The 25,950-nt window shown below is 41.9% G+C and overlaps 3 protein-coding genes across 3 annotated transcripts in view; 1 reads left to right on the forward strand and 2 right to left on the reverse strand.

The window, feature by feature from the left end:
- Positions 1-585: 585 nt before the first annotated feature.
- Positions 586-1,761, reverse strand: LOC132874954 (uncharacterized). The gene is made up of 2 exons (XM_060911466.1): positions 1,490-1,761; positions 586-1,330 (listed from the first exon to the last, which is right to left on the reverse strand). The coding sequence occupies exons 1-2, from the start codon at positions 1,719-1,721 to the stop codon at positions 912-914; spliced, it is 651 nt and encodes a 216-aa protein (XP_060767449.1). The 5' UTR covers positions 1,722-1,761; the 3' UTR covers positions 586-911.
- A 2,322-nt stretch (positions 1,762-4,083) lies between these two features.
- brd7 (bromodomain containing 7) overlaps positions 4,084-25,950 on the forward strand; it is a 31,699-nt gene continuing 9,832 nt past the window's right edge. The window contains exons 1-13 of the mRNA XM_060911637.1: positions 4,084-4,222; positions 9,645-9,844; positions 9,940-10,063; positions 10,725-10,782; positions 16,649-16,793; positions 16,896-17,006; positions 17,147-17,322; positions 18,069-18,189; positions 18,378-18,453; positions 18,568-18,675; positions 22,054-22,189; positions 22,902-23,013; positions 25,510-25,560. Of these exons, the coding sequence (XP_060767620.1) occupies positions 4,174-4,222; positions 9,645-9,844; positions 9,940-10,063; positions 10,725-10,782; positions 16,649-16,793; positions 16,896-17,006; positions 17,147-17,322; positions 18,069-18,189; positions 18,378-18,453; positions 18,568-18,675; positions 22,054-22,189; positions 22,902-23,013; positions 25,510-25,560 (1,467 nt within the window). The 5' untranslated portion in view covers positions 4,084-4,173. The remainder of the gene's footprint in view (positions 4,223-9,644; positions 9,845-9,939; positions 10,064-10,724; positions 10,783-16,648; positions 16,794-16,895; positions 17,007-17,146; positions 17,323-18,068; positions 18,190-18,377; positions 18,454-18,567; positions 18,676-22,053; positions 22,190-22,901; positions 23,014-25,509; positions 25,561-25,950) is intronic.
- Positions 23,064-25,950, reverse strand: part of adcy7 (adenylate cyclase 7) — a 32,857-nt gene continuing 29,970 nt past the window's right edge. The window contains exon 9 of the mRNA XM_060911638.1: positions 23,064-24,835. The gene's annotated coding sequence lies outside the window, so the exon portion shown is untranslated. The remainder of the gene's footprint in view (positions 24,836-25,950) is intronic.

A 25,950-nucleotide genomic window follows, 5' to 3' on the forward strand; every position in this document is an offset into this window, starting at 1 on the left:
AGTGGAGTATTAGTGTGCGTGTAAATGTACTGGGATGGGTTTCCTGAAAGTCTCTTAACACTAAGAGCGTCTTTAGATCCATCGTTAAGCTAACGTGGTTTTCCCAAACAATGTTTGTAGCCAGAGTCGTACTTTATTTCGCTCTTAACATATGATGGACCTGGAACACTCTTTCACAGCATCTTTAAGAGCGCACTCGCAGCCGAATACACGGAACGCGATGCGCCTCTAAGGGACTCTGACAATCACTGGGCGGAGACTGGTGTTGAATCTGCTGCCGGCGTTAAATTATTTTTCTTGTACAATGAGTTCTCATCTCATCTCATTATCTCTAGCCGCTTTATCCTGTTCTACAGGGTCGCAGGCAAGCTGGAGCCTATCCCAGCTGACTACGGGCGAAAGGCGGGGTACACCCTGGACAAGTCGCCAGGTCATCACAGGGCTGACACATAGACACAGACAACCATTCACACTCACATTCACACCTACGGTCAATTTAGAGTCACCAGTTAACCTAACCTGCATGTCTTTGGACTGTGGGGGAAACCGGAGCACCCGGAGGAAACCCACGCGGACACGGGGAGAACATGCAAACTCCGCACAGAAAGGCCCTCGCCGGCCACGGGGCTCGAACCCAGGACCTTCTTGCTGTGAGGCGACAGCGCTAACCACTACACCACCGTGCCGCCCCGTACAACGAGTTAATTATTAAATAAATATACACAAAACATTGAATATATTTCAATGTGATGTGGAATTATGGATGGATATCACTACGTTTTAATCAAATTATCTCCATTAGAAGGCAACTGATTATCTCATTTAGTGTCATAAATGAAACACATTGCTGCATCTTTAACATTTTGTGTATGTTTGGGAGAACATTGCTAACTTGGCATTGTGAATAACAGTTAAAACAACAATAATGTCTGCACTCCAGTGAATTCACTCCGAAGCTCCAGTTGTCTGGAGAGCAGATCTAGTTTTGCCCGTTTAAGGCCCATCTGCTCCTGATGGTGCCGCTCCCTTTGGTCATGCAGGTCTCGGAGTAACTGGAGCTGCTGCTTCTCAATGATGATCAGCTCCTGGCTGCACTGATGCTCTCGGTCTGCTGGACTCTGGCTTCCTGCAGCCTGTGAAGCGATCAGCCAAGAGGATCCAGGGGGCTGTTGTGGGGGCAGTTGGGGGGGCACTGCAGTCTGGGGAGGTGATGAGATAGATACTATACTTCCTAATTGCACCTCTGATTGCTTTTTCACTTTTTCATGTCCCAGGTTCAGTGTAGGAGCCCAATCTACATCATCATCCTTATAAAGATTACTCGGACATCCTGATGAATAAAGTGAAAACACACACGTGTTCGTTTACAGGATCAAACAAAAACTTTAGCAACTTCTGAACGTCCTTCAAAACAAAATGAAATAACAGAAAAATGGTGAGAAAAGTCATTTGTGAATCCAAACGAAATAAATCAGAGGAATTTACAAACCTTTAACAAAGTGATCGCTGCAAACTCGAGCATTCTTCGACTGAGCTCCTTTGGACCGCAGAGAGAGGTTAGAGAGCCACTTTTCTCTTCGTCTTCTGGTGAAATCCTTTGCTCTTTCACCCTTTTTTATCACTTCACGGGGAACCCGGAAGAAACGTTTATCAGTTTCACGGTTTGTTCGATTCGAGCAGCCCAAAACAACACAGGCGTAGGGCATTTTAATGACTAACATGGAGCTTTGTGAACAGAGAGCTCAGCTGACCACCACTTCTTCTTCTGCTGCGGCTGCTTCTTCTTCTTCTTCGAGGTTTACTTGCAGTTGGCAACCAAAGAATTGATGCACTACCGCCACCAAGTGGCATGGAGCTGACCACCACTTCATGTCTTACATGCCTAAAGCTCAATTTGAAGCTGAAATAGAAGATGAAGCTGAGGTGGATGACAAAATAGGGACAAGTCACGGACTACGGATGCATGGAAATATATATAAAAAAAGGATACAAAATACGGAGTGGTTACGCGTTTTAATACGGATGCTAGTAATTTATGGATTGGTCACGGACGTTTTAGTATATTACGGATTGGTTACGGATTTCATACAGATGATGTATCATGGATGGTTAATTTTACGAACGTTGCTATGCGTTCACAGAACGATGGCACGGATGTCAGAAAGATTGTCTCCACAGTGACATTATCTAGCTACATTATGGAGGTAGAATCACCAGATAAAGTCGAGCCAATACTCACTAATCAGCAGACGAGTCTTTCGATAACATCTAATAATATACAGAAAACACAACTCTGAAATGCCATTTTTGCCAAAAGGGGGTGAAGTTTACATATTTCTTCCAAGATTGCATTTGTATGTTTACTTTATTAATGTACTATTTAATTTTAAATATTTATATTTCACGGAAAATATCACATATCTGTGAATTAAAGATCCGTGCTTTGTATTATATATTTGTTTTTGTTTTTTTCTGTGAATCCGTATTCCGTGACTTGTCTGTATTTTGTAAACTGGCTGAGGTTGAGACTGAGATGGAAGCTGAGGCTGAAGTTGACCCTGACATTGAAGAAAGACACAGAACCCAACAACAGCCTATCTCTGGGTGAGTAGAAGCAATTACTCACACTGATATATCTCTTTAACTGTAAAATAAATTTCACACAATCCCTCCAAACATCAACTACTCAAACAAACACATAAACAAACAGATAAATAAGTAAATAAATACATAAAAGCTAAGGCTGCAGTACGTACAGCTAGTGGATGGTAAACTGGATGAGACGATACGTTATTTGTAAAAACATAAGTGAAAACTGCAATTAGGAATATGTAAGCTCAATTAAAGTGCCAATAATAATATTATTAATGGCTGTGAGATGATACATTATTACCTAAAGATGGAGTAAACAGCAATAATACAGAGAAGCCTGTTGTAAACACTGGGACTGCAAATGAGAAAAGGACCAGGAGAAAGAAATGAAGCAGAGGAAGGAAGATAATTTACAAAAAATTCCAAGCCAACAAAGCAGGTATAAATATTGATATTATGTCAGTAATGTAACTGAAGAACTGCTGATATTAGTTCAATTCATGTTAAATAACGAATACAAACATTATATGATCTTTTAATTGTGAATCGTGTGACTTTTATCAGGACAAGCTGCCGCTGAGGCCATGGAAAGACCACCAGAAGACCCACACATTTGGGTCAGGAGAAGTAATTAGTCAGACCTCTTTAAATTTTACAGAATCCCTCCAAACTTCATATACTCTAATATTAGGCTTGTTATTCAAATTTGTACAATGATCTCATTATCTGTAGCCGCTTTATCCTGTTCTACAGGGTTGCAGGCGAGCTGGAGCCTATCCCAGCTGACTACGGGCGAAAGGCGGGGTACACCCTGGACAAGTCGCCAGGTCATCACAGGGCTGACACATAGACACAGACAACCATTCACACTCACATTCACACCTACGCTCAATTTAGAGTCACCAGTTAACCTAACCTGCATGTCTTTGGACTGTGGGGGAAACCGGAGCACCCGGAGGAAACCCACGTGGACATGGGGAGAACATGCAAACTCCACACAGAAAGGCCCTCCCCGGCCACGGGGCTCGAACCCAGGACCTTCTTGCTGTGAGGCAACAACGCTAACCACTACACCACCGTGCCATCCTAGCTGTAGTTGTGTTTATTGCTGAAATTTTATTTAAATTAATAAATTGTTCTGAAACCAAAATATTTATTTATTTATTTATTTATAATGGTACTATCAGTGCCACCCAGATGAGGATGGGTTCCCTTTTGTGTCTGGTTCCTCTCAAGGTTCTTTCCTGATGTTGTCTTAGGGAGTTTTTTTCTTGTCACCTCCGGTCATATATGCAAAATTCCACAATTTAATTATGACAATTATTTTAAAAATATATTTTAAAAAACCATTATAGTTTAAAGCAATTGTTTAATTTGATTAATTATGTTAATTTTTAACAGGACAAAATGGTGTCGCCTTTCAGTTCTTGACGCCGACCACAAGATGGCGCTGTTCAGACTGAGCAGCAATATAACATCCGAACGCACACACGAATAAAACAACACAAAGGAAGAACAGACAAGTCAAACACACACCTGACTGGATATTTAGGTCCATAATAACAATAATATTTTTTAAATATGGGCAAAAAGCATAAAAAGCACAAATCAGAGAAGCACATATATGACGGTAGGATGTGATTTTTAAATGTTTTGTATTTGTATGATCTGTATAACCGCTTTAACGGACGGCTAGCTTAGCTAGCCACTTTTGAGTCACGTTAGCTTGTTAGCTAGCCGGTATTTTATCCAGCTAACTGCTAATGAATAACAGTACAGTCTTCTGAACCTCGGGTTCAGCTTAGGTTCTCGAATCTGGTCAGAAAGTTGGGGATTAGTTTTCTAGGACCGAAGGTCTGACAGTAGTTCCGGCTGTAATTCGAATCACATGGTTACAATATTAATGCGCGAGTTATGGTTTCTATAGTAACGGCTCATTCATGTAAGTAGATGTCTTTATGGAAGGAGTCTCCAGTGTCAGTGCTGTGTAACATCTTCAGGACAGAGGAGTTCACGCTTTTCTGGTTTCTCTAACATGAACCAGCTGCTGTAACAGCAGTGAGAACAGGAACTGTGTCGTTTCAGAAGGTTCTGGGTTCGATTGTTGCCTTTCTGTGTGGGAACATATCTGTGAAGAATCTCAGTCATCCAGGTACATAGTAATCTGTGGTTGGTAGAAGAGAGCAACTGGACTTGCTTGAAGATTCTTGAAAACGTTTCGCATCATAGAATCAGAATGCTGATGGCTGCATTGTAGGTGGCTGATAAAAGATGTCTTAGACACCCACCTCTGTTCAGTGATGGCCGTTCCAGGTTGGCAAAAATGAACGATCCTCTCTGGCTAAGATGTCTGCCAGTTTTCTGGAAGTCCTCTCATACTCCCGCACCAGTCGAAGGGATCTCATCCCAAAGTGCGTAGAAACATATCTGTGAAGAATCCCAGTCATCCAGGTACATAGTAATCTGTGGTTGGTAGAAGAGAGCAACTGGACTTGCTTGAAGATTCTTGAAAAGATTCTTTCTGTGTGGGGTTTATTCATCACATGTACACTTCAAGCACAGTGAAATTCATCCTCTGCATTTAACCCATCTGAAGCAGTGAACACACACACACACACACACACTCAGAGCAATGGGCAGCCACACTAGCGCGCCCGGGGAGCAGTCAGGGGTTCGGTACCTCGCTCAAGGGCACTTCAGCACAAGGCCGCCCCACGTCAACCTAACTGCATGTCTTTGGACTGTGGGGGAAACCGGAGCACCCGGAGGAAACCCACGCAGACACGGGGAGAACATGCAAACTCCGCACAGAAAGGCCGTCACCGGTGTCACGGTCTGAATTTACCAGGTAAATTTAAACTGTAGCAGCCACGGTCTAACCTTACCACAGTATAAATTTACCAACTTGGTATAATTGGGCCTAGTCTGAATTTACCAGCCTAATATGAGATTTATGTTCATGTTCATACTTGAATTATTTACACTTTATCTTGATGAATATTGATTTGTTTAAGTAAGACTCCTCATGATTATAATAATTTAGTTACTCTTTCAGGCGGCACAGTGGTGTAGTGGTTAGCGCTGTCGCCTCACAGCAAGAAGGTCCTGGGTTCGAGCCCCGTGGCCGGCGAGGGCCTTTCTGTGCGGAGTTTGCATGTTCTCCCCGTGTCCGCGTGGGTTTCCTCCGGGTGCTCCGGTTTCCCCCACAGTCCAAAGACATGCAGGTTAGGTTAACTGGTGACTCTAAATTGGCCGTAGGTGTGAATGTGAGTGTGAATGGTTGTCTGTGTCTATGTGTCAGCCCTGTGATGACCTGGCGACTTGTCCAGGGTGTACCCCGCCTTTCGCCCGTAGTCAGCTGGGATAGGCTCCAGCTCGCCTGCGACCCTGTAGAACAGGATAAAGCGGCTAGAGATAATGAGATGAGTTATTCTCTCAAATTTACCAACTTGATATAATTAGACTGCTGTCACTGGGCCTAGTCAGAATTTACCAGTCCAATATGATAGATTTATGGTCATACTTGATCCACAAATAAATTATTTTTACTTTATCCTGATGAATATTGATTTGTTTGAGTGAGACTCATTATGATTTCTGATGTTTCGGTGAAATGCTCGGTACAAAATCGCAGCAAGAAATGGTAAATTTAGACTTCCCAGAAGTTGACCGGGGAAAAAAATTCGGTCTGCGCATGCGCGTGGTAAATTTATACCAGCGCACGATCGGACCGTGACACCGGCCGCTGGGTTCAAACCTGGAACGTTCTTGCTGTGAGGCGACCGTGCTAACCACTGCATGTTCTCTTTGTGTCTGTGTGGGTTTCCTCAAGGTGCTGTGGTTTCTACAGTCCAAAGACATGCAGTTTAGGTCAACTGGCTGCTGTAAATTACCCCTAGGTGAGAATGTGTGTGTCAGTGGTTGTTTGTCTCTGTGTAGCCCTGCGATAGATTAGTGATCTCTCCAGGGTGAATCTCGCCTGAAGTCACCTGAGATTGGCTCCAGTTCATGGTATGGAAGATGAATGAATGAATGAATGAATGAAAACACTTCTGGATGTGCTGTTGGACGGCACGGTCGTGTAGTGGTTAGCACGGTCGCCTCACAGCAAGAAGGTTCTGGGTTCGCGGCCAGCAAGGGCCTTTCTCTGTGGAGTTTGCATATGTTCTCCCCGTGTCTGCGTGGGTTTCCTCCGGGTGCTCTGGTTTCCCCAACAGTCCAAAGACATGCAGGTTAGGTTAATATGGGACGGCTTTGGGCCGAGGTGTCCTTGAGCGAAGCACCAAACTCCCAACTGCTCCCCGGGCGTTGTTAGCATGGCTGCCCACTGCTCTGGGTATGTAAGTTATGTGTGCGCGCTCATTGCTCACATGTGTGTGCGTGCATGTGTGTGTTCACTGCTTCAGATGGGTTAAATGCAGAGAGGAATTTCACAATGTGTGATGAATAAAGTTGTGCTTTCTTTCTTTCTTTCTTTATAGGAACTTGTGGGTCCAAGTACCAAGACACCTTTCAATTATAATTTTTTTTTTTTAAATCCAGATTCTTAAAATTGCATGTCGTATGATTTTTCACTTTTTCTGGAAAAAAAAAACTTTTATTAAAAATTAAATACATTGTTCATATTCAGGAACATGATGAGTAATATTCTGGCACGGTGGTGTAGTGGTTAGCACTGTCGCCTCACAGCAAGAAGGTTCCGGGTTCAAGCCCAGTGGCCGACGGGGGCCTTTCTGTGTGGAGTTTGCATGTTCTCCCCGTGTCTGCGTGGGTTTCCTCTGGGTGCTCCGGTTTCCCAAACAGTCCAAAGACGTGCAGTTAGGTTAATATGGGACGGCTTTGGGCTGAGGTGCCCTTGAGTGAAGCACCGAACCCTTAACTGCTCCCCGGGTGCTGTTAGCATGGCTGCCCACTGTTCTGGGTACAGTATGTGTGTGTTCACTGCTTCAGATGGGTTAAATGCAGAGAGGAATTTCACAAGTGCACGTGATGAATAAAGTTCTTCTAAAAAAAGGATTTAAAAAAATATATTTTTTTTTTGTCTAAAAACAAAAATGTTATAGAGCTCCCTAAGAGTTATGGTGGGGATTTATTTATTTATTTGGGAGCCACTTTTATGTTTCCTCACAATAAGGGTGAGGGTTCATCCAAAAATAGCTTTTATCAAAAAAAAGTAAATAAAAGAGAGGCAGGTGAAGGAAGCTTAGGCGACTCTGTCAAATGTTAACCTTCAGATCGAAGATATTTAATATTGTGAACCAAAATGATTCGAAAAAAGTCACATTTTTTGCTGTTGCATGATGCAGCTGATTTAGGAGGTGCGCGCGCGTTCACTGCTTCAGATGGGTTAAATGCAGAGGATGAATTTCACTGTGCTTGAAGTGTGCATGTGACAAAGGTTGTTTCTTCTTAAAAAAACCTTCAAGAAATAAATTCAAACAAAACTTAAAAAAAAAAACCTTAAGGTGTTCATTGGAGTCTGGTACAAATATACAAATTTTAATTTGTTTATTTTTTTGTGCAGAAAGTTTGTAAAGATATACCAGAAACATTATATACTGAGAATGGTGAATAAGTGATGAGTGTTTTGGAGGTGGTTTACATTTTAAATCGACTGTCCATCAGCGTGGACGCTGTGCATGAAAGATGTTTATCTTATCATTTTTATTAATTCGATAATAACAACATAGAGCTGAGCATATGACAGTTAAATATCTTTCTCTTCGTCTGGGATTTAAACTCAGCCTTAACAAGTGCGACTAGAAATGCTGATTTCTGATGCATGACTGTGCCGTAAATGTATCTGACATGACGCTTCATGCTTGTGAACACAGTAGGGCTGTAACGATACACCCAACTCACGATTCGATTCATATCGCGATTTTTGACCCACGATTCGATACGCCCACAATTTTTTAAAAATGTATTTTTAAAGTAGTAAATTTGACTTATTAACATTTACTTACTTGCATTAACTATTTAATAACAAATAATTCAGACCACTGCAGAGAATGAGTAATATGTATGCAAAAATGAACAAATGTATATCCAAAGATTGTTTTATTTCTCAAAATAATACTGCTGAGCCGGAAGCTCTGTTTTTTTCGGTTCTGAAAAAGTCATTTTTCCAAATCGTGTAAATCCGTTAAGATTTTTTTTTTGGGGGGGGTGGCTCTCTCACTGTCTCACTCTCATAGGGCCAATGATTTTCTGTGATCGCGGAAAACAGATGGAAATTACGGAATTTTTATGGTGAAACATTGCTCGCGTGTCAAAATGTAACTGCCGCAGAAGGCTTCCGCCCAAGCAGACATGCCTTCAGTGTTGCCAGATATTGCTAACGTTTTCCACCCCAAAATATGTTCAAAACCAGCCAAAAAGCACCTAAACCCGCCCAATCTGGCAACACTGCATGCCTTTCCGGTCAAGTGATTGTGATTGGCTTGTGGCACACCTAGCCAGCCAATGAGCTGCTTGTTTACAGATTCGCTCCCCGCGTCGCAACCAGAATGGCGACCGCTTAAAAGAAATGAATGCTCTGCCAGTGGCGAGTGTGGACGTTGCGTGACTCGCAGAAGATTGTCGCAGGTCGGCGAAAAAACGACTTACTAATAGATATAAAAAAATAAAAGTAATTTAAGTAAGTTTAAAATGTAATTTAAATAAAAAGTAAAGTATTCATAAATTGAAGTTTGGAAGCACCTCTGTTTTTGGGCTGAGGAGAAGTTTGAAAGGGTGTACCGCGATTCTGCCTTCTTGTATCGCGATACGGATCGTGGCTCTGCGTATCGCGATTTCGATACGCATATCGTTACAGCCCTAGAACACAGATCAGAAAAACTTACGCAGAGGTGCTCGCTTGCTGTGACGATGTCAGTATGTGTGGGTTTTTTTTTTTTTTTTAATTGAGAGAGGGAAAAAAGTGGGAACGCAATTGTTAGTAATCCAGCAGATCCCAAATTTAGGTTTGATTTAATACAGATGTGGATTTAAATATCAGCTTTATTATTATTATTATTATTTACATCATCTTCCTTTTATTTGTGTGTCAGAATACGGAGACAGGCCCCTGAAGCTCGTTTTGAAGGTGGCAGGTAATGAGGTCACCACCGGAAGTGCCAGCCTCGAACCCGTCCATGACCACCAGGTTGAGTCTGACAAACACAAGGAAAAGAAGAAGAAGAAGAAAAAGAAGGATGAAAAGGACAAAGAGAGTCCTCCAGGTTCCCCCGGAGAGGACAAGAAAAGAAAGGTGATAAATCACACGGTGTTTGTGTAAATGTTGACGCAGGTGTTACATAAAACCATGTTGAATGAAAAGGCTTTGCATTGTGCGCGCGCGCTTAGATGACGAAGAAGAAGAAAGCTCAAGAGCCGGTGGATATGGATTGGGACGAGCAGAGCAGAACTCCGGCCCGGTCTGATGGATCCCAGGATAAACCCCTCACTCCTTCACTGGCTAAACCGGAAGGTATTTATTCATCCCAGCATCATTTTAATATGAGTATGGATTCACTTTCTTCCTTTTGTCCATATCTTAACTTGGAGATATTAAAAACAGATTTTTTTTTTTTTATTATTGTTGTCTGATTGGTTGCTGTTTGTCACATGATCAGTGCCAAAACTTTCCACATTTCTGACTGTTTTTCGTTGGTGCTGGTGGTCTGTTTTTAAACCATTTTACAATCGCTCTAACCTTGATTGGATTTGTCCATATTCATGCAAATCATGCCGTATTGCATTTATTACACAATTTCTAAAATAAGATGAGTCTTGAAATTCTTTTTTCTGATCCTCTTGTCTATGGATACGTGTTTTATGAGGATTTCTTTGACTTGATTTACTAATCATGAGTCTGTCATTTTGTTAAGCTGTGTATGTCAGAAGTATGTACGCAAAATGTGGGTTTTTTCCTCATAACTGTTTTTGCTCGTGCGCAAATGCTTAGAAATGGTGTAAAGGGGATGTGATCGATACAGGGTTTTTTCTTGTTTGTTTTATCATGTATGTATTTCATTGTGGACAGCAAACTCTGATATTTAGGGGAAAAAAACCCTCGTTACAGCGTGTATGGGGTTCAGTGTTCATCTGTGACCTCGGTGTGTTTAATAATTGTGTTTTGTCCCGAACAGAAAAAGAGCAGACTCCACTACAGGAAGCACTGAGTCAGCTGATCAGGCAGTTACAGAGGTACAGGCAATTTACTGCACGTGTGTGTGTGTGTGGACATTCATTAATACATATATACAGTACTGTGCAAAAGTCTTCGACCCCCACCTTCATTTTTTTCATCCAAACTTTGTTACAGTGGTGCTTGAAAGTTTGTGAACCCTTTAGAATTTTCTGTATTTCTGCATAAATATGACCTAAAACATCATCAGATTTTCACACAAGTCCTAAAAGTAGATAAAGAGAACCCAGTTAAACAAATGAGACAAAAATATTATACTTGGTCATTTATTTATTGAGGAAAATGATCCAATATTACATCTCTGTGAGTGGCAAAAGTATGTGAACCTTTGCTTTCAGTATCTGGTGTGACCCCCTTGTGCAGCAATAACTGCAACTAAACGTTTGCGGTAACTGTTGATCAGTCCTGCACACCGGCTTGGAGGAATTTTAGCCCATTCCTCCGTACAGAACAGCTTCAACTCTGGGATGTTGGTGGGTTTCCTCACATGAACTGCTCGCTTCAGGTCCTTCCACAACATTTCGATTGGATTAAGGTCAGGACTTTGACTTGGCCATTCCAAAACATTAACTTTATTCTTCTTTAACTATTCTTTGGTAGAACGACTTGTGTGCTTAGGGTCGTTGTCTTGCTGCATGACCCACCTTCTCTTGAGATTCAGTTCGTGGACAGATGTCCTGACATTTTCCTTTAGAATTCGCTGGTATAATTCAGAATTCATTGTTCCATCAATGACGGCAAGCCGTCCTGGCCCAGATGCAGCAAAACAGGCCCAAACCATGATACTACCACCACCATGTTTCACAGATGGGATAAGGTTCTTATGCTGGAATGCAGTGTTTTCCTTTCTCCAAACATAACGCTTCTCATTTAAACCAAAAAGTTCTATTTTGGTTTCATCCGTCCACAAAACATTTTTCCAATAGCCTTCTGGATTGTCCACGTGATCTTTAGCAAATTGCAGACGAGCAGCAATGTTCTTTTTGGAGAGCAGTGGCTTTCTCCTTGCAACCCTGCCATGCACACCATTGTTGTTCAGTGTTCTCCTGATGGTGGACTCATGAACATTAACATTTAGCCAATGTGAGAGGCCTTCAGTTGCTTACATGGTTCCCACGGGTCCTTGAAATCCTTGAAAGTTTGTGAATTTGAGAAAAAAAAATCAAGGCCTTGAAAGTTTTTGAAAATATACATAAATAGACATGGGTCACTGAAAGTCCTTGAATTTATACATTTTGTGCAAAAATAGAAATTGAAGACCCTCAGACAGCACTGCATCAAGTACCATCATTCATCATTAGCTGATATAACCACATGGGCTTGGAATTAACTTTGGCAAACCTTTGTCAAGCTCTACAATACAGAGTTACATCCACAAAGTTTGCTTAACGTTAGCTGTCTTGTCGCTGTTTAACCTGCATCAATCAACTTCAGTCACTCATGCGCACGTGATGGTGACTGTCGCACTTTCTTGAGGCAGGTGGCATTTATTTGTCTACTCATTTGGCCATGGTCATGTTCATCAAAAATATGTTTGTGTTGTGAAACTGGTGCTAATGAAATAAATAAGCAGTTTACTTTATCGCTCAACTTACACACTGTTTTGCTGTGCTGTGTTAGGGAAGGCAAGAGACCACATAGTCTGCCATCACTGTAACAGTACAATAGAGAAGTCTTGACACATTCAAGCCTCTCTCTCTGTTTAATTGTTGACTGTGAGCTTTTGTAAAGCCTGCTAGTTCTCATTATAAAAATTCTTAGTGTTGTAACGGTAATTAACCTTGATCCGTCTCTCAAACTATACTGTGTTGGGTCCTTGAATTTGATGTTTAAGAAAGTGTGGGAACCCTGTGCTTAGAAGTTACCCTGGGGTCCTTTGTGACCTCGCCGACCATTACACGCCTTGATCTTGGAGTGATCTTTGTTGGTTGACCACTCCTGGGGAGGGTAACAATGGTCTTGAATTTCCTCCATTTGTACACAATCTGTCTGACTGTGGATTGGTGGAGTCCAAACTCTTTAGAGATGGTTTTGTAACCTTTTCCAGCCTGATGAGGATCAACAACGCTTTTTCTGAGGTCCTTAGAAATCTCCTTTGTTTGTGCCATGATACACTTCCACAAACATGTGTTATGAAGATCAGACTTTGATAGATCCCTGTTCTTTCAATAAAACAGGGTGCCCACTCACACCTGATTGTCATCCCATTGATTGAAAACACCTGACTCTAATCTCACCTTCAAATTAACTGCTAATCCTAGAGGTTCACATACTTTTGCCACTCACAGATATGTAATATCGGATCATTTTCCTCAATAAATAAACGACCAAGTATAATATTTTGTCTCATTTGTTTAATTGGGTTCTCTTTATCTACTTTTAGGACTTGTGTGAAAATCTGATGTTTTAGGTCATATTTATGCAGAAATATAGAAAATTCTAAAGGGTTCCCAAACTTTCGAGCACCACTGTATGACTTCTACATTGAGTCAAAACATTTTAGAGTTCCAAATGTTGTTTGCTTGTTTGTTTTCCAGCACAAAATTAAATGTTACAGGGAAAATAAGTTTGTATCTGAGCAGCATATTCTATAAGAGAGCACTTTTCAGATTAAAAAAGAAAACATAATGAAGGCTGCTGGGTTTTGGTGCAAAATGAAGAAGCGAGTGTGACAGTCAAAGTGTCCAGAAGAACTGCGGCTGGTTCTGTAAGATGCTCAGGAAAACCTACAGATCATTTCCACATAAATTAGAAACACTTATCGCCAGGTATGTGGGGACACACGAGGAATTTGACTCTGGTTTCACTTAGCTCTCATAGTACAAAACAGATAAAAAGCGTATACACAAAACAAACAAACAACAAAACACACACAAAAAAAGGGGTTCATAGTGCAAAGTAATCCAGGTAAGTCAGGTATGAAATAGATAAATAAAGTATACAGTGTGCACAGAATGACGGTATGAGTGTTCAGATATTTTACAAAGTGATATTACTGATATACGAGTCTGGGCTTTAGTTGTTTATCACAAAGGATTTTCTGTTTTGGTGCAATATGGTGCATAGTGCAAAGATGAAATAGTAAATATAAATAAATATAAGTAACAGTGAGCACAGAATGACTGAGTGTGCAGATATTTTGCAAGTGATATTACTGATATATGAATGTGGATTTTAGCTGTTCATCACAGAGACAGCCTGAGGGAAGAAACTATTCTTGTGTCTGGTTGTTTTTGCATACAGTGATCTATATCGCCTCCCTGAGGGGAGAGGTTCAAACAGTTTGTGACCAGGGTGTGATGGGTCCGCAGAGATGTTACCTGCCCGTTTCCTGACTCTGGACAGGTACAGGTCTTGGATGGAGGGCAGGTTGACACCAATAATTTTCTCTGCAGATCTTATTGTCCATTGCGGTCTGTTCTTCTCCTGTTTGGTGACCGATCCAAACCAAACAGTGATGGAAGAGCAAAGAACAGACTGAATGATGGCAGAGTAGAATTGTGTCAGCAGCTCCTTAGGCAGGTTGAGCTTCCTGAGCTGGCGCAGAAAGTACAACCTCTGTTGGGCCTTTTTGATGATGGTGACTGTGTTGGTCTCCCACTTCAAGTCCCGAGAGATTGTGGAACCCAGAAACCTGAAGCTTTCAACAGCAGTCACAGTGTTGTTGGTGATGGGCAGCAGAGTGGGGGGGGGGGGGACTCCTAAAGTCCACTGTCATCTCCACAGTTTTGAGCGTGTTCAGTTCCAGATTGTTCTGACCGCACCACCAGACCAGCCGTTCAACCTCCCATCTGTATGCAGACTCGTCACCGTCCCGGATGAGGCCGATGACCGTTGTATCGTCCGCAAATTTCAGGAGTTTAACAGACGGGTCTCTTGAGGTGCAATCGTTGGTATAAAGGGAGAAGAGCAGTGGAGAGAGCACACACCCTTGGGGGGCGCCAGTGCTGATGGTCCAAGTGCTGGATATGATGCTCCCCATCCTCACCTGCTGCTTCTTGTCAGTCAGGAAGTTTGTAATCCACTGACAGGTGGAGGAGGGCACAGTGAGCTTGGTGTGGAGGATGTCTGGAACAATGGTGTTGAGTGCCGAACTGAAGTCCACGAACAGGATCTTGGCATACATCCCTGCAGTGTCAAGGTGTTGCAGGATGTAGTGTAGACCCATATTTGTATATACAGTGAGTGCATATAAAACTGCACTCCTTGTACCCGAGACTGACTATCTATCTATCTATCTATCTATCTATAGCAAAGGGTTGGGAAATTCGTGAACGGAGTGTCCTGTTGTATATGGGTTTGAACATCCAAACACAACTCGGCGCATTCCCATCGTTATTTTTGTAAGATTCCAACAACAATATCCAATTTCACCGAGTGAACAAGCACGGAGTAAGATGAACTGAAGTGACCCAGATAACCAGGGTTCCATGTCTGACATCATGTGAGATTAGCCCTGGGGCAAGGCTGCCTTTTTCCAGAATCCGGAAGCCACGATTTATTGATAGCTTTGTGCTTGATAATAAAATGACAAATAATATTGTCTCTCTTCCCCCCCACTTTATTAAAGCAATAGTTCGGGATTTTTGACATGAATCTGTATGGCATCCCCATCAACAGTGTCGTGCAAACACACTGACTTACCCCTGACAGCATCCTGTGAGTCCAGTTCTTGTCTAGTTTTGGTCCAGACGAAAGTAGTCCGGCAAGTTTGTTGGGGTCACGAAAGTAAAACGTTTTTCTTCTCAAAACAGTGATATATTTGCATCACAAAACCGTTGCCAAATAAAAAGTCAGACCTCGCAATTATTTGGCGCTATATTTTGTCTCCCTCGGTATCACTGCGTGCTGTCATGTTGACATCTGCGCAGGAATCAGCACCTTTCCCATTGTTTGGCAGTGATTAGGAGTTCAGATCAGCGGCGCTAACAAGCTAATTTGAGAGCAAGAACAGCGACAAATTTATCACCTCCTATAACCTATACAATAATATATTTGTGAAAATGGTGCGCACTTGCGACTATCCAGGCTGTAGCTCCAGCTGCGGCTCCAGCTTCACCTTCTTCCACTTCTCTCTCTGCCCATTCTAACTCCATCTGGCGAATTTCTTCATCTGTATATTCGGGTTCATAAAGATATCCCTTTGGCTGTGAGATGAAGTCAATGTTTTCAACGTCGCTGTCGTAGTCAGACATGTTGTCGCTAACTTTGCTAGCAGTAAACAATGAATGAAGCAGCGCGCAGTGATAAGAAGGGAGAGAAAATAGTGCCAAGCGATTTCGAGGTCTGACTTTTTATTTGGCAGCGGTTTTGTGATGCAAATATATCACTCTTTTGAACACATACTGTTTTGAGACGAAAAACGTTTTACTTTCGTGACCCCAACAAACTTGCCGGACTACTTTCGTCTGGACCAAAACTGGACTCACAGGATGCTGTCAGGGGTAAGTCAGTGTGTTTGCACGACACTATTGATGGGGATGCCATACAGATTCATGTCAAAAATCCCGAACTATCCCTTTAATTCATTTTGGTTGTTACTAATGATATTTGTTAATTTTAACCTCCTAGGGCCTAGCGGTCACATACGTGGACAGCACTTTTTAGAAATTCAGAACAAGAATCCACATATGTGGACATACTTTTTCTCAAAAAATACATCTTATCAAAGATGATGCTTAGTTTTTATTCTAATCAGGTTCTAATGAGCCCAAATAGCAAAAAGAAATAAAAAATGCATGTAAAAAAAAAAAACAGCTTGGGTCTTAGGAGGTTAAAGCATTACAATAAGCCATTATATTCACTTTGTGTCGAGTGTCACTCACTGTGTATGCTTTTTTTTTTTTTTAATAAATATATATAAAGAAAAGACCCAAATGCGTTCTTCTCATTCCCTGTGACGGACCTCATCGCTCCTGGCTACTCTCTGATCATTAAGAGGCCCATGGATTTCAGTACCATGAAGGAAAAGGTGAAGAAAGAGTACTACCAGACCCTCGACGAGCTCAAGGTATCGAGCCTGCGCTCGTTCTTCTTTTCGTTAAATCACATCCGTTGTAATATGACACTTACGGCGATCTCATGACCTCACAATGGCCGTTTTGGTGAACAGGCAGATTTCAAGATTATGTGCGAGAACGCGATGATTTACAACAAGCCGGATACCATTTACTACAAGGCTGCGAAGAAGCTTCTCCACTCTGGAATGAAGATCTTGAATCCTGTGAGTTCACCTGTTCTCTCACTAGGGGGCAGCAGTGTACACGGTTGCAGTTAGAATGGAGCCTGGGATTTTAGAGGGTTCACATAAGATTAGGATGAAATTAGAAGTAATTTATTAAAATTTCATGTGTGTGTGTGTAGGAAAGACTCGAGAGCCTGAAACAAAGCATCGAGTTTATGGCAGACCTGAAACCCAACAGAGGATCAGAAGACGGAGAGGAACAGAGGTCATCCAGTGACCCTAAAGACAGGTCGTCTCCCATGGATACCAGCGACAACTCGCAGTCACCCAGAGTGGCGCACCGGGACACACCCAGGTACCGTCCTCATACCTGATGCATCTCTTTAGCTCACTCAGGGCTCAGGTCATGTTCTGCAACACCTTTTTTGTTTTTAATGTTTGATATATTATTTTTTTTTTGTGTGTGTGTGTGTGTAATGCCTTAAAATGTGACTGACCAATAAAAAGGCAGGTCGTAATCACACGATCCAGAGTACAAAAATAACCGCTGATGGGCCTGGTATGTTTGTCCTAGAGAAGCATTAAAATAAATATTGGCCTCTGAAAAGCGTAATGTGAAGAAGCACATATGGCAGAGTGACTGACTGATAGCAGCGTCCAAAAACATTTCTGTAGGTCAGGAGTGTCAGTTCTGTCTTCCTCTTCAAGCCTCTCGCTTTCTTTTTGTCTTTCTTTCCCTCTCTCTCTGACTGTCTGTGTCTGTTTTTCTCCATCTGTATGGCCCCACCCTCTCTCCATTTAATCATTATCGCGCACACAAAGTTTAGGGAAAAAAATACATATATATACACATTTTAAATTTCTCTCTCTCATAGGGTGAACTTATAAACACGTGATGCGTTGAATTTGTTACGAAATGTAACCGGGGTGCCAATATTTATCAATTCAAGAAATGAACTAATGGTTGTTGCAAGAATACAAAACCACAATTGATGCCAATTAAAACTTGGCCACCTTCAAATCCATAACACAAGACATTTCAAGCATTTAATTCTTCTTTGAAAGTTTTCATGATCCTTCCTTGTCTGTGTTTGTTTCCAGCAAGGAATCCAAAGAGGAAGCTCAGAGGAGCGCGAACCAGGCAGAGAAAGATCTAGAAGAGATTAGAAAGATTTTAGAAGAGTCTCGAGGTAAACTGTCCATCAGGAGCCTTCAGTGTGAGGTGAGTTCGTGCTTCAACACCAAGGTTTTTAATGTCGTATTTTAAAAGAGGTGCCGAACTGGTATTTCTGTAGATCACAAAAAGCAAATGTTTTCTTTTTAGTTCTTGGCGATCTTTTAAAAAAAAAAAAAACGCCGCACTGATTTGATTCACTGATGCTGAACATTGAGGTTTTTTTTGTTTTTTAGCTGGAGTTTGGGCGGAGGAAGTCTGATGGTACGACCACACTGGGCATCGTGAACCCTGCTGATCTGAATGCTGGAGGTAACTGAGTGAGGGCTCTGTATAAACAGTACTGCTGTAATGTAACGTATGCGGTATTGAGTCATGAGTATTTTTATTTAGTAGTACATCCTTGTATTCGTATGCATGTGACAGATCCAGGATACTGCCCAGTGAAGCTGGGGATGATGGGAGGCCGGCTGCAGTCTGGAGTAAACACTTTGCAGGGTTTTAAAGAGGACAAGAGAAACCGAATCACTCCAGGTAACACACTACACACACGCACGCTCTTGCCCCTTTTCCACCAAAGCAGTTCCAGGGCTTAGTTTGGAACCGGGTTTTCTGTTTCCACTGACAAAGAACTGGCTCTGGGGCCAGAAAAACCAACTCTCTCTGCTGGGCCAGAGGAAAGAACCGCTTACGTCAGCGGGGGGGCGGAGTTGTTAAGACCAACAACAACAAGACTGCGAAAGATCGCCATTTTTAAGCGACGAGAAGCAGCAGCTGTACAAACGCGAAGTCATCCATTATTATTATTATTGTTGTTTTTGCTTCGATATTCGCGCCAAGGTTTATGCAAACGTAGTGACGTAACTAACGTATACAGCGATGTAATGACATGGCTCCACTTAGCACCGCGAGCTATGGAAAAGCAAACTGGTTCTCAGCTGGCTCGCAAGTTGAACGAGTTGAGCACCAGCACTGGCCCCGAACTAGTCTGGTTAACACCAGACCATATCACAAGTGAAATATGGTCTGGAATCCGCCTATTGAATTTCTCGTAGGGGAGGTGTGGTTTACGATTGTCAACGGCCGTTTATTGGACGTTGCGAATGTCTATCATTTGGCGTATACGTAGCCCATGGCCAATCATGGCAGTTGTACCCGGTGACGTAGTTAGAGCGACGAAGAAAGACTGTAACGCCAAACGCTGTTCTTTTTTTTAAAACAAACTTTCGCTCTAAACTATTCAGAACAGTGTCTAAAGCTTGATCGAAAGTTTGGTTCGTATCGCTCGCCGCCATGTTAAACGTGATCCGTAAACAGTCCCAAATAAACTACAAGCTTCCGTTTGTCGAGTAGTACGCGCAGCGCTCGAAACTAACGGTGTCCCGATGTCCCGGGGACCATAAAAAATGTCATCGGGACACAAAATTATCATATCTGGGACAATCCCGGGACAATGGAAAAAAAAAAGTTCTACATTAATATTATTTACAAAGCCGTAAGACATACGTAGACATTCACCTAATTTGTCAATTGTAATTTTAAAACGTTAACAGCGAAAAATACATAGTAGCTACACTTTCGATGCACCTGCATCCGTAGGCTACAGAGCAGCGCATTCTGTTCTAGAATCTTCGGCCGGTGTCCGCATTATATGGACTTGGAATGGAATTGCTACCGCACACGCTGCGCCGACTCTTGCCAGAACAAAAATGCTGAAGTGGTTGAAGCGGACCGACCGCGGGGAAGAAACTGAAAGCCCAGACATAACGTCTCCGGGACCTTCAGGATCCAAAGTGTCATCGCCTGGTCTGCAGGCAACGCTAGCAACTGAATGAACTTAATGAACACTGTTAGACACGTTATAAAATACAACAGGAACGATGTGGATGATATTGACGGAAGATACCGTTCAACAGAATAAGTGAGTTTTCTTGGTGTCTTTCTAGTTCAGAAAGTTTAGTCAGTCAGCAGCACAACTAGGCTCGGACCTGGCACTATGCTGATGTTGCTAACATTTGCACCCACGTTTCGGCAGCGAAAGTTCATAAAATTGGATAACGGAAAGTTCATAAAAATGGATAACGGTAATGGTGAAAATTATAAGTTGGCCTTATAAGTGCCAACAGATATTCAAGGTATAAGTAGATGAAATGAACATAAAAGGGGTCTTATTTTCAGCTAAAGTGTACTGCAGATGTAGGGAGTTGAAACATTTTCTGAATGAGCTAGTTGGCCCCTTTAAATAAACGGGTATCTATTCATACAGCGAGCTCGCCAAAGTTTAATAAACTGAAAATGCAATAACTGTAATTTTGAAGTAGATGATGTATAGGACATGTGTCGCTTGTGTCTTGTGACTTATTGTAAAAATGATATAAAGGGTTCAAAATCGCATAGTTACAAATATAATAGTAACTTCATATGATAATATTAACCACTGGTTATTTCAGAGAGGAAAAAAATGGGGACACTATTGCTTCCATTCGGGACCACTGGGGGACACAAAGAAAAAAAGTTAATTTGGAGCCCTGAGTATGTGTCACCGTCTTTCCACCCCTCCCCACTCTCTGATTGGCTCCCTAACTCAGGCGAGCCTTTAGACCATAGTTTCCATGCTGTCTTTTCAGATCGGAACGATTGTGCAAAGCAGCATGGGATTTCCCAGGCTAGCCCTGGAACTGATTTGGTGGAAAAGGGGCATCTGTCTCTTTTTTTTTTTTTTTTAAATCTACCCGTCTCTCCACAGAAACACTGTTGGCTGGTTTGTTTGATCGCCTGCTCTCAGCATTTTAAAATCTGTTCTGTAAATACAGTTAAAAATGCCAGCTGTGTTCAGCTTTCTGTAAAACTGTAATAGCTTCAGCGCACCACGCATGAATAATCTCCTTATCATCCATCCGCTGTGCTCAAGGTTTCAGCATTAGGACGCTGATAAATGATTTGTTATTCCTCACAGACACTGTGTTTGTCTTTTCTTTGATTCGTGATTAACAAACAATCGTCAGGAGCGGAATCTTTTCAGCAGCTTGATTTGGACGCATGCAGTCGACGCTTCTGAAATAATCAGACGTGACATCAAACCGCACGCTGGAAAAACTCCGTCTCTGCCAAACCGTTGAATCAGTGGATTAAGAGCCGCGTTCCTGATGCAATCCGAAGAGTTTTCCATAAGATCACTTCCTCCTCAGACGTACATCCCGTTCTCGTGAACACCTTGAGGGAATTTCTTCGAATTTGGTGGACAAAGGTCAAGTTCAATGTGACCTCATGTTCTTGTGAACATAATTCATCAGGAACGCCTTGAGGGAATTTGAAACTGAACTGCTTGGCGGAGGCAGGTAACAGTAAAGCGGTAATTCTTAACGGAGCAGTGGATTTATAATTAAATAATGAATGTAAGGTAATACTGTCGTGAACATTTTGTGTGTTTAAAGTGTATACGAAAAGAATCTGTACCAGTGTGGTATGAAACTCCGATAGCGGAAGGTTTTTGTAGAACGGCACGGCGATACAGCCACACCAGTTTGACAATAAATTGCAACCTTGAATTAACGAGACAAGTTAACGCCGGTAATCTCTGACATTATAAACAGTTGAGTCTCTCTAGAAGTTAATTTTACCAAGAAACTGGAAACCATCAGCTCCTCTGTCCTGAAGACTGTACAAAGCGCCGACACTAAAGACTCCTTCCATAAACATTACATCGATGATGCGGCGCGCCCACTGGACAAGCCCCTGTGTACGAGCGGTTACTATAAACCTGACATTCATGTTCCAGCCACAGAGTACTGTCCGAGCCTTCTGTTAGTTGTACACAACACCTTCTGACCAATCAGCTGCGCCGAGATGTGATTTGACGTTGCGTGATCCTGCATAACACGTCTGTCTCCATGTTTTTTTCTTTTCTTTCAGTGACGTATATGAATTACGGACCGTTCAGCTCGTACGCGCCCACTTACGACTCCAGCTTTGCAAACATCAGTAAAGAGGACTCAGATCTGATCTACTCCTGTTACGGAGACGAGTCCAGCCTGCAGGGTTCTGAAAGGTGTGTGCACGCGCCTATTCAAATACAGGAATACACGTGAAATGTAATCTGTATGATGCTTGTATTATTACGCCATGCAACTTTTGTTTTTTAATTCCACAAAATATGCATCATTATTTTTTTGGGATGTAGGCATATTTCTCATCTCATCTCATTATCTCTAGCCGCTTTATCCTTCTACAGGGTCGCAGGCGAGCTGGAGCCTATCCCAGCTGACTACGGGCGAAAGGCGGGGTACACCCTGGACAAGTCGCCAGGTCATCACAGGGCTGACACATAGACACAGACAACCATTCACACTCACATTCACACCTACGGTCAATTTAGAGTCACCAGTTAACCTAACCTGCATGTCTTTGGACTGTGGGGGAAACCGGAGCACCCGGAGGAAACCCACGCGGACACGGGGAGAACATGCAAACTCCACACAGAAAGGCCCTCGCCGGCCACGGGGCTCGAACCCAGGGCCTTCTTGCTGTGAGGCGACAGCGCTAACCACTACACCACCGTGCCGCCCCAAGGCATATTTTATAATGTGAAATAAGTAATAGGAAACACTTGAAAGTTCACCTCCAGCCATCTGCTGTTTTGTGCGTGTAGCCAAGTCCAGCCCTCACGCAGTCAATGCCACCATTCACACATTCATCACATCACACTCACTTAGGAATGTTATTTAACACGTGTGTGTGTGTGTGTGTGTGGGGCACATTAGTATTACAGATTTCCTGGCCAAGTCAGACGAGCATATGAGCAGACTGGCGGATAATATTTTGGACTCACTGACCAACGGAGAGCACTCCAGACATCTAAAAGAGACCGAGGCTGTAAGGATGAACTTTTTTTTTTTTTTTTTATTAAATGCCATATGGGAAAGTGTAACAGTTCTTTCTGCCAAAAAAAAAAAATCAGGCTGGTGATTTTAAAACACACTCGTGAAAGATTAAATTAAGTTTATAATGCCTAACAAACATCTCTACACACATTTAAAAATGGCAGGATCTACAAATACGCAACACATCCATGTCATCCTGTCTTTAATAACCGCCCACTAATAAACTAGCTAGGGTTTTGAGTTACGGAACAGCAACCAGACTTATCTAAATATTCCATCGTGATGTATTTTATCACTAATATTATATTTTTGCTACCATCTTGCTATAAGACGTCGTTTTCCCCTGTGTTTCTTAAAAGGTTCTGTGGCTAAATGTTCACACGTCGTCATCTAATCTTCAGTGCGATTGGTCCGAAGCTTAGTTAAGCTCATACGCAATCAACTTTATACAGAAATACTGAAACAATCTCTGATTAATTTCAACTTTGCTGCTGTTCAAACTACGACTGTGCGATACAGCAAAAAAAAAGAAATACTTTTGAATGATACCAGGGCTTTGAACCAGAATTTTTTTCCTATTGGTTCGTTCCGAACAGAAACGGAATTTTAACGTTTCCGGTTTTGGGTTCCACCATTAAATAGACGTTCCCGAACCAGTTAGAACAAAAAAATTTCATTCCCGGAACAGTTAATTACGTTCCCTGTCAGCTGTTTAACAAATGGCTATAAAATTATGTCTCTGTCTCATCCAGCTTAAGCCAAATGTAGGCTAATTCTATTACAACCTTCATTAAATAAGACAAGAAATAATTCAAAACAATTATTATTTCAAATGTTGGCGATTTGGATTCTCAGTACGTCTTCCCATCTACACAAACAGAAAAAGTGCCAAAAATGAAAGATAATTCGTTTAGTGTGTTACCAAAGGCTAGTCAGGCCCTATGCATTGATAGGCTAACAGAGGTTAACGTCATTTAATGTTCGCGAGCCTCTCATTAACATGGACAAATATATTGATATCGTGTTTGAAATTGACGTTTTTGAATAACGATAGACTGCAATATTTACCTCTTATTTAAGATGTGGAGACGTGATAGTAGTCCACCCTCCCGCCCTCTACATTCAGTCAGCGAACGTCACACAGGAAGTGAACCCCAGCGGGTCATAGAAACTTGCGCAGGAGAAGAATGACTTTTTTATTTGTAGGCTACGGAAACTTTGAGGAACGAAATAAAAAACGGTATTAACCGGTTACCATTATTTTTAATAAGCGTTTCTGTTCCGGAACATAAAAAATAATAAAGTTTCTGTTCCATGTGAAATAGAAAAAGTTCCCTGTTTTCGTTCCTTGAACCGGTTCAAAGCCCTGAATGATACACGATACATATATATTTTTTTTAATTAAGTCCTGTTAAACTGAGTTTGATACTTTTTAAATAAAAGTCTACACACAAATTCGAAAACACTGAAAGTGGGGGGGAATCTCATCTCATTATCTCTAGCCGCTTTATCCTGTTCTACAGGGTCGCAGGCAAGCTGGAGCCTATCCCAGCTGACTACGGGTGAAAGGCGGGGTACACCCTGGACAAGTCGCCAGGTCATCACAGGGGACACAGACAACCATTCACACTCACATTCACACCTACGGTCAATTTAGAGTCACCAGTTAACCTAACCTGCATGTCTTTGGACTGTGGGGGAAACCGGAGCACCCGGAGGAAACCCACGCGGACACGGGGCTCGAACCCGGACCTTCTTGCTGTGAGGCGACAGCGCTAACCACTACACCACCGTGCCGCCCGGGGGGGGGGAATCTGTAAAACAAAACATACAGTTTAAGATTTAAAAAAAAAATTGATACTGACCCTATGTCAGAAATGTGTAACTTGACAAAAGTATTTATTATATTTTCATATTCTTCAGCCCTAGTTCTAACAAATTGCAACGTATTTAACCTAACAAGAAGAGTTCGCCGTTTCGAAAGCAAATTCTGAGGAACTTCTCAGACCAGGATGATCATCCAGAGGTCTCTCAAAGAGTGCGAGGGTCTGAGAACTTGTTAATTCATCGAAGTGATAACATATATAAAGCTGATCTCAGATCAGCACTCGTGTTTCATGATGTATATGAAGAGTGTTGATCTCGTTTTTGTTTTTTTTTTTAAAAAAAAGGTTTAATTTGATCTCCTGTATTCTGTGCAATTCCGCTTGGGTCAATACAAGCATTTTAGTTGTAAAGAATAGTATTTAGTTACATTTTCTGATTCTTGGGTTTACAGTATTGTAGTAGTAAAGCTAAAAACTGACTCTCATCATAATGTCTAGGACGTGCTGGAAAAAACATATGACCCTTACATATAACACATTTTTAAAGGGTTAAAGAGAACTGATCCTCGATCCTGTGCTTTTACCCAGTCTGAACAGATTGGACATCCAAAGTCAAACATTTTGATTAAGCGATCTCTGTCTGTCTGTCTGTCTGTCTTTAGCATGTCCAAGAAGAGGAAACGGAGAAGTCAGATGCTGCCGATGATGTCGAGGTAAAACAGTACAAAAGTGGGAAAAACTGAGGGGTTTTTTTTTCTTCTTTTTTACAACTAGTTTATTTATAGCTGGCTGAACGAGTCTGAATGCTTTAATCATCTGAGTGGTGGGAAATTCCCAGGGCTTTAAACCTCTGAGTCACACCAACTGACCTGCTTCATCATAGCCTCCATACTCGGCTCGACGATAAATATATACGTTTCTGAAGTCAGTACAGATATTACTATCTGTAACAATCACAGACATTTATTTATTCCACAAAACCAGCGAGGGCCTTAAAGAGGACTAGAAGTGCTTCATTACTGGATGCGTTTGAGAAACTAAGCTGTGGCATTTGAAAGATTAAAAAAAAAAAAAAAACAGTATGACGTTCTCAAGCTTTATAA

Source organism: Neoarius graeffei, chromosome 27, assembly GCF_027579695.1.
Source record: "Neoarius graeffei isolate fNeoGra1 chromosome 27, fNeoGra1.pri, whole genome shotgun sequence".
Taxonomy (NCBI): Eukaryota; Metazoa; Chordata; class Actinopteri; order Siluriformes; family Ariidae; genus Neoarius; species Neoarius graeffei.

Excerpts from the sequence above, each read along its gene's own strand:
- LOC132874954 (XM_060911466.1), bottom strand. The coding sequence starts at position 1,721 with ATGTTAGTCATTAAAATGCCCTACGCCTGTGTTGTTTTGGGCTGCTCG. Across the intron at positions 1,331-1,489 it reads CAGCGATCACTTTGTTAAAG|GATGTCCGAGTAATCTTTAT; the intron begins GTTTGTAAATTC and ends TTTATTCATCAG.